Source organism: Chlorocebus sabaeus, chromosome 24 (assembly GCF_047675955.1).
Source record: "Chlorocebus sabaeus isolate Y175 chromosome 24, mChlSab1.0.hap1, whole genome shotgun sequence".
Classification (NCBI taxonomy): domain Eukaryota; kingdom Metazoa; phylum Chordata; class Mammalia; order Primates; family Cercopithecidae; genus Chlorocebus; species Chlorocebus sabaeus.
This window is the reverse complement of record NC_132927.1, coordinates 26164308-26173039: the sequence shown is the minus strand read 5'-3', so window position 1 is coordinate 26173039 and position 8732 is coordinate 26164308. Positions and strand designations below refer to the sequence as shown.

Sequence of the window (8732 nt, the reverse complement as noted above, 5' to 3'; positions counted from 1 at the left end):
TGAGCCACCGCGCCCGGGCCCAGAGGTTTTTTTAAAATGCAAAAACTAATACATATATTTTTGTTTCCCTTCCTTCATTAAACTGCGCTTTTTTAAAAAAGAAAAAAAAAAAACCGTATACGTTGGAGGTCACTTTATATTGGTACTGCGAAATCATCCTCATGTTTTATTTTTATTTTTATTTATTTTTATTTTTATTTTTTGAGACGGAGCCTCGCTCCGTCGCCCAGGCTGGAGTGCAGTGGCCAGATCTCAGCTCACTGCAAGCTCTGCCTCCCGGGTTCACGCCATTCTCCTGCCTCAGCCTCCCGAGTAGCTGGGACTATAGGCGCCCGCCACCTCGCCCGGCTAGTTTTTTGTATTTTTTAGTAGAGACGGGGTTTCACCGTGTTAGCCAGGATGGTCTCGATCTGCTGACCTCGTGATCCGCCCATCTGGGCCTCCCAAAGTGCTGGGATTACAGGCGTGAGCCACCGCGCCCGGCCTCATCCTCATGTTTTATAAGCCGCGTGTTTACTTATAAGTACTCCATGGTTTAGTCAACTCATTGGAGCAAGCGTTTTGAAGTGTGGCGGATTGACAGTTCACTTGGAATCAGAATACCTGAGTTCAGATCCTGACTCCACCACTTAACTCGTCGTTTCATCTTGAGCAAGTCCTTTACCATTTTTGTGTCTCAGTTTTCTCATCTGTAAAATGAGGCTGTTGTGGAAAAGACAGCACACAGCTCATCGGGCTGTCATGAGCAACACATCAATTCACACATTTAAAGTGCTTATGACAGTGCATGGCGCATACGAAGCCCTCAAGTTAAATAAAAATGGGGTAGGTGGGAGCGATGGAGATTTATAACAGCTTCCAGTAAATGTCGAGGCACAGTATTTCCAGAGCTTGTGCGAAGTAGAGAACCCAACAGCTCTCACGGCCTTCAAAGAAGGGGGATCCTGGGTCCGGGAAGCTCGGCCGCAGTCGTGGAATGTCTAGGGCAGCGGTGAGAGCGCTGTGGCTGGCTCAACGCAGCCCGACACCAGGCAAGACGCTCTGGCCCTCAATTTCCCGGCAGCAAAGGAGCGCGAGGTGATCCCCACTTTCAGCCTACTCGGTCCGGGGTTGCAAACTGCTAGGTGCGAGTGGCTGCGGCGCAGGCAGCCGGGACCAAGCAGGGATCGTAACAGGGTCGAGCGCGACCCGGGACAGGTCCAGGGGCGGAGCTGGGCCGGGGCTCTCCCGGGAAGGGGCGGAGCTGCGGCGGTGGCGCCAAATCGCGAATATGGCGCCGGAGCGGTTGCGGAGCCGGGCGCTTTCTGCCTTTAAGTTGCGGGGCTTGCTACTCCGGGGGTGAGTGGGCTTGGGCAGCTTGAGGGGCGAGAGGAAAGAGCTGGGGCCCGGCTGCCTCGTGCGGCAGCGGGACGCACCGCGGCGGCTCCCCGCGCGCGGAGAGGGGGCTTGACCTTAAATGACAGAGTTCTAAGAAGCGGCCGGGCGTGGTGGTTCACGCCAGTAATCCCACCACTTTGGGAGGTCGAGGCGGGAGGATCACGAGGTCAGGAGATCGAGACCATCCTGGCCAACATGGTGAAGCCCCGTCTCTACTAAAAATACAAAAATTAGCTGGGCGTGGTGGCGCGCGCTTGTAGTCCCAGTTACGCGGGAGGCTGAGGCAGGAGAATCGCTTGAACCCAGGAGGAGGAGGTTGCGGTGAGCCGATATCGCGCGACTGCACTCCATCCTGGCGACAGAGAGAAACTCCATTTAAAAAAAAAAAGTTCTAAGATCTTGAGGCTGCCTTGCCTTCTTCGGTTTCACCGACCCGTGCAAGGAGTTTAATGTTTCTTCTAGGCGGGCCCGGGCTCTTTTCACGTGTCAAACTGAGCCCGAGAAGCGGCAACCTGTCTATGGCAGCCGGTTATCAGCGTTGTGACCCGGTCAGCTCTCAGGCTCCCGGTAAGGTTGCTGAGACATCAGATGAGAGACCCAAAACAGCCCGCTCGCACGTCTGCAGTTGCCAATTTAGTGAAAAGTCAGGTTTCCTGGGCATATCTGTGTTTCTGAGGACCTATAGAACATATTAACCTTTCCAAGATTTTTCTCATTAAATCTGTTACGTGTTTTAGAGTTCTGTGTGTGTGTGTGTGTGTGTGTGTATTTTTTTTTTTTTTTTTTTGAGACATGGTCTCACTGTCACCCAAGCTGGAGGGCAGTGATGCGAACTTGACTTACTGCAGCCTCAACCTCCTGGGCTCAAGTAGCTGGGACTACAGGCGTGGGCCACCATACCTGGCTAATTTTTTGTTGTATTTTTTGTAGAGACGGGGTCTGGCTATGCTGCCTAGCCTGGTCTTGAACTCTTGGGCTCAAGTAATCCTCCCGCTGTGTCCTCCCAGAATGCTGGAATTACAGGTGTGAACCACCGTGCCTGGCCTAGAACACAATATTTTATACGTATTTAAATACCTGCTGAACTGGATATACCTCATTGTATCTGTTTTTATTGCTCTCGTGTGTGTAGATTTTTGGTTGGTTTTTGTGAGTTTTATGGGACTTTTAACTGTACTTTGAGGTAGTAATGGATATACCTTGGGGGAAAATAATGTTTTGTTCAATTGGTCCTTGACATTTTGAAAGCATGAGCAACTGATGAATTAACTTTCTTTTCACTTAGAATTTGACCTAATATTAAGCTTTTGTTCATTAATTATTTCAGTCATAAGTATACTTAAATCTGTTAGCTGCAAAGCACTATGCTAGGGCAAGGGGGTGCAAGAGAGACCAAGAGCTTTGTAGGGGGCAGATAGTGTATTCTATTGCTGGATGACAAATTACCCCACAACTTAGAGGCTAAAACAGTATACATTTATTATCTCACATTTTCTGTGGGTTAGAAATTCAGGTGTGGCTTCGTTGGGTCCTCAACTTCAGGGTCTTTTCACAAGGTTGCAGTCAAGATGGATCATCTCAAATGTTGACCAGGCAGCATTCGCTTCAAGCTCATTCAGTTGTTGGCAGGATTCAGTTCCTGATTGCCTTGCAGGCTGTTGGCTGGAGGCTACCCTCAGTCGCTTGCCATGTGTGCCCCCGATATGGCTTCATCAAGAGAGAGAGTCTGCTAGTAACTCTGAAGTAACCTAATCAAGGAAGTGACATCTTGTTATTTTTAAATTTTTTCTTTTCACTTTTAAATTTTACTTTCAAAATTACAATACAGTAAGTTTTTCTATCCCTTTTGCTATATTCTATTTTTAGAAACAAGTTACTAGGTCCAGCCCACACTCAAGGGCAGGGGATTACATAGGTGTAACTACTAGGAGTAATGGATTATTGGGGGCCATCTTAGAAGTCTGTCTACCATGGATATTAAATGACTATTTCACAGCTATTTAATCTCAATTGTGAAAGGGATTTCAGGAAAGAAGTGCTATGAGAGTGTATAATAACGTGTATAAACTGCTGTAGAGTCAGGGAAAAACTTCACTTCAGAAGTGGTTTGGGCTGACTGTTAAAGAATGAGCAGGACTTGGCCAGGTGTGGTGGTTCATGCCTGTAATCCCAGCACTTTGGGAGGCGGGCGGATCATGAGGTCAGGAATTCAAGACCAACCTGGACAACAAAGTGAAACCCCATCTCTACTAAAAATACAAAAATTAGCCGGGCCTGGTGTTGCGTGCTTGTAATCCCAGCTACTCAGGAGGCTGAGGCAGGAGAATAGCTTGAACCCGGGAGGTGGAGGTTGCAGTGAGCCGAGATTGTGCCACTGCACTTCAGCCTGAGCGAGAGAGCAAGACTCCATCTCAAAAGAGAAAGAAAGAAAAAAAAAAAAGAACAGGACCTGACTAGGTGGAGAGAAAAGTGGGAGAAAATGGCCATGTAAAGACCCCGAAGCAGGAGAGTGCCAGGAAGGCCAGGGACATGGTATGAGCTTAATGGGATTTGGCAGGGGCAAGATCCTGTATGGCTTTGCAGGTTTTGGTCTATGCTAAGAACTGTCCCAAGACGTACCCAAAATGTATATGATTTTAGGGACTCAGTGGTCAAATATTTATGGACCACTTTCAAGTGTATTTAGAACCCTGTGGAAGGATGGCACAGACTTCTAAGTTACAGTTTTAAAGTTGTCTATAATAACTCAGTTCTCAGTTATCTATAATAAATTGGAGAGATGCAACACCTACACACAAAACAACTAATAAGCAACCCAACATATAGAACAATTAGTGTGATGACTATAACAATAATATGTGAAATGTTAAGTTGTGTGCTACAAATACAGAATGGCATGTAATTAGCTAATTGTTTAATACGGTAATCAGCAATAATATTGATGTAAGGTGTAAAGTTGTGTGCTGCAAATACAGAATGGCATGTAATGGCATGTAACTAGTTAATAATGTTAATTCTGATCATTATTGGGATTTAAGTCAGGAATTAATGTGATTTAATTTAATTTAATTTAATTAATTAATTAATTTATTTATTTTTTGAGATGGAGTCTCTCTCTGTTGCCCGGGCTGGAGTGCTGTGGCGCGATCTCTGCTCACTGCAAGCTCCGCCTCTCGGGTTCACGCCATTCTCTCGCCTCAGCCTCGGAGTAGCTGGGACTACAGGCGCCTGCCACCACGCCCGGCTAATTTTGTTTTTGTATTTTTAGTAGAGATGGGGTTTCACCGTGTTAGCCAGGATGGTCTCGATATCCTAACCTTGTGATCTGCCCACCTCGGCCTCCCAAAGTGCTAGGATTACAGGCGTGAGCCACTGCACGCCCAGCTGTGATTTTTTTTTTTTTTTTTAATGATGGTCAGACTCATCCATGAAGCAGGTGGCAGTGCCTTAACAATATGCATATTGTCAGGCCCGAGGGCCTCTTCCATCTTTGTCAAAGGGAGTGCCAACCTCTCTTTTCATATAACACAAATTCATGTGATTTTAATGAGTGTTGTTTCTATGATTATATTCAGATGTCATAGTTTTTTTAAGCCTTTTTCTTTTTTTGAGATGGAGTCTCGCTCTGTCACCCAGGCTGGAGTGCAGTGGCATGATCTCGGCTCACTGCAAGCTCCGCCTCCCGGGTCCACGGCATTCTCCTGCCTCAGCCTCCCGAGTGTCTGGGACTACAGGTGCCCGCCACCATGCCCAGCTAATTTTTTTGTATTTTTAGTAGAGGTGGGGTTTCATTGTGTGTTAGCCAGGATGGTCTCCATCTCCTGACCTCGTGATCTGCCCGCCTTGGCCTCCCAAAGTGCGGGGATTACAGGCGTGAGCCACCGCGCACGGCCAAGCCTATTTTTTTGTCTTATTTTATAATTGAAAACAGTGATTATTGGAATTTACTTTGAACAAGTGCATTATCACATTAAATATATGAGTGTCTGTTATGTTCAGGATATGGTGCTTGACATTGAAACAGATGGACTCTTGCCTTAAATGTAGGGTAGTAAGTAGTACAAGGCTAATGTGATATATCAGATCTAAGGTATATGTAAATATGATTTTTAACAATTTCAGAAGAAAGGGAAGATTGCAGCAGGTAGAGCTGGTCTAGGAAGGCTTTTTAGAGGAACGATGTGATTTGAGGCTTTATGTTAGCAAGATATAGGAGGATGATTTTGTTCAGAAAGCACAGGAAAGATGAGTGCTATTTGAAGAGAGAAGTTAGTGTTCTTCCTTTCAGTGCCAGATTGATGAGTGTTTGCCGCTTTTTGGCAGAAAACTTTTAGCCTTTAATTACTAATGACCTGCCTCATTTTTTCTTTCCTTTTCTTAGTGAAGCTATTAAGTACCTCACAGAAGCTCTGCAGTCTATCAGTGAATTAGAGCTTGACGATAAACTGGAAAAGATAATTGATGCAGTTGAAAAGCAACCCTGTAAGTAATATTTTCTGATAACTCCTAAATTGTTAATATAGTTCTGCATCTTCAGTTAGATGTATAGATTTAAAGTGAAGTTGAGGCTTCAGTATTAAGATGTCCCAGTGTTATAAGATGTATGCATGGTAGCATTTCTTCCCAAGGGGTAATACCTTTAGTTTATTTTAATTTTTTTTTTTTTCTTTTTTGGGACGGAATCTCGCTCTGTTGCCCAGGCTGGAGTGCAACGGCGCTATCTCGACTCACTGCAACCCCTACCTCCCAGGTTCAAGCAATTCTCCTGTCTCAGCCTCCTGATTAGGTGGGATTACAGGCACACACCTCCATGTTGGGCTAATTTTTTGTATTTTATTAGAGACGGGATTTCACTGTGTTGTTCAGCCTGGTCTCGAACTCCTGGGCTCACGCAGTCCACCCGCCTCAGCCTCCCAAAGTGCTAGGATTACAGGTGGGAGCCACCATGCCTGGCCTTCTTTTTTATTTTAACTGTTGAAGACATCCAAACCTTTAATTTAGTTGGAACCTCAAGATATTCCCCAAGCGCCCTTTTATAGTTCCTCTCCCCCGGTGGAGGTGTCACCACCGTGTTTCCTGCACTTGGCTTCTGATTTTGATCTGGTCCTTTACAGTCACTTTGTCTCTCCTAGTGACTATTACCATGTTGTATTTAAGTGAGGTACTCCTAAATGTTTGGGAGGAAAAAAGAGTAAAGTAAGCAGAGCTGCCATCTCTTCTTAATTTCTTCAAGGATTTTTTTTTTTTTTAATAGAATGGCTAGTCATTTTAACTTAATTTTGTAAGTCTAAGTTAAAGGGCAGAGATAGTAACTTTTCAATAAAAAGCAATTCTACTAATGCACTGATAATGAATATACTAAACAGAGTTGGAAAGCATTTTACTGAAAGCAAACTATAGAAAATAGACTTTTTTTTTTTTTTCCGAGGAGTCTTGCACTGTCACCCAGGCTGGAGTGCAGTGGTGCAATTTCGGCTCACTGCAACCTCTGTCTCCTGGGTTCAAACGATTCTCCTGCCTCAGCCTCCCGAGTAGCTGGGATTACAGGTGTGCACCAATACGCCTGGCTAATTTTTGTATTTTTAGTAGAGACAAGGTTTCATGATGTTGACCAGGCTGGTCTTGAACTGCTGACTTCAGGTGATCTCCCGCCTCGGCCTCCCAAAGTGTTGGGATTACAGGCGTGAGCCACCGCGCCCGGCGAAAACAGACATTTGTACAAAATTATATAATGCTTGTGATAAGAATAAGTGGGGCCAGACATGGTGGCTCACACCTGTAATCCCAGCACTTTGGGAGGCCGAGGCTGGTGGGAATGCCTGAGGTCAGGAGTTCAAGATCAGCCTGGCCAACATGGCAAACCCTGTCTCTACTGAAAATACAAAAATTAGCCAGACATGGTGGCAGGCGCCTATAATCCCAGCTCCTTGGGAGGCTGAAGCAGGAGAATCGCTGGAACCTGGGAGGCAGAGGTTGCAGTGAGCTGAGATTATGCCACCGCACTCCCGACTGGGTGACAGAATGAGATTCCGTCAAAAAAAAAAAAACAAGAATAAGTGGATTTCAAGAAAAGCACATTCTATAAAAGATGGTCATTTTTTTCTTGAGTATACCAAAGTTATGAAACATAAGGTGACCCAGGAAGGTAGAGGTTTGGGAATTCCTTCAAGGCATTTCCTTTCTACACAGTGCTTCCTTCTTCTCCTTTTTTTTTTTTTTTATTTTAGTAAGAGGGGGACAGAGTTTCACTTTGTCACCTAGGCTGGAGTGCAGTGGCACGATCTCGGTTCACTACAACCTCTGCCTCCTGGGTTCAAGTGATTTTCCTGGCCCAGCCTCCTAAATAGCTGGGACTACAGGTGCACGCCACCACACCCATCTAATTTTTATATTTTTAGTAGAGACAAGGTTTCATCATATTGGTCAGGCTGGTCTTGAACTCCTGACCTCAGGTAATCCACCCACCTTGGCCCCCCAGAGTGCTGGGATTACAGGCGTGAGCCAACACGCCCGGCCCCTCCACTCCTTCTTCGTGTCCTTTTTTGGAAATTCACACCTGTTGAAACATGCCCAAAGAAGCTAGAATGGGACCACCAATACATGAACTAAATCTCTGTTCCACTGTTTTATAATTTGCAGTCCATTTCAGCCATATACCTGGGGGAGTTTTCTGAGAGTCCTCTCTATTCAACCTGTCAGTAAAACTGTATCAGTATGTTTCCTCCTGCCACTGCCACACTGCCATAGGGATTCAGGGACCTTTTTGTTAAATACTTAATACCACAAGCATGGGCATGGAAAGAAGAAATGCTCTTGCCCTCCGAAAAAAAGTCTGATATTTATAGCACCCTAAGGATAGAAGTGGGTATGGCTCACTCTCCACTTGATCTTGGTAGCCAAAAGGCTGAGAAGTGCTGAGTTCACTCTTAATGTTATATAGATGCTAGTCTCTTCAATTATACAGGAAGAAACATACTCCGTGATATAGGATAAATGGTTATTATATCTCATTTTCATTCCTAAAGGCAGAATTTTACATATACCTTTGCTTGAAAATTCCTTTACATTTGAAAATTTAGAAAATGATACTTGTCTCACGCTTGTAATCCCAGCACTTTGGGAGGCCGAGGCGGGCAGATCACGAGGTCAGGAGATCGAGACCATCCTGGCTAACACGGTGAAACCCCTTCTCTACTAAAAATACAAAAAATTAGCCGGGCGTGGTGGCAAGCGCCTGTAGTCCCAGCTACTTGGGAGGCTGAGGCAGGAGAATGGCGTGAACCCGGGAGGTGGAGCTTGCAATGAGCCAAGATCGCGCCACTGCACTCCTGCCTGGGTGACAGAGTGAGACTCCG

The 8732-nt window shown here is 45.5% G+C and overlaps 1 protein-coding gene and 1 non-coding gene across 5 annotated transcripts in view; one reads left to right on the top strand and one right to left on the bottom strand.

Moving 5' to 3' along the window:
* Nucleotides 1–1226: 1226 nt before the first annotated feature.
* The window catches only part of POLE2 (DNA polymerase epsilon 2, accessory subunit), a 52188-nt gene continuing 44682 nt past the window's right edge, over nt 1227–8732 (top strand). For 3 of the 4 annotated variants that reach the window (XM_037983932.2, XM_007986616.3, XM_037983933.2), the window contains exons 1-2: nt 1227–1338; nt 5759–5859. In XM_037983932.2, the coding sequence (XP_037839860.1) occupies nt 1271–1338; nt 5759–5859 (169 nt within the window). In that variant the 5' untranslated portion in view covers nt 1227–1270. The remainder of the gene's footprint in view (nt 1339–5758; nt 5860–8732) is intronic. The other variant, XM_037983934.2, reaches the window with a different exon arrangement.
* Nucleotides 4785–4906, bottom strand: LOC119619186 (U6atac minor spliceosomal RNA). Its single transcript, XR_005235616.1, has one exon. It is a non-coding gene; the product is annotated as a U6atac minor spliceosomal RNA (small nuclear RNA).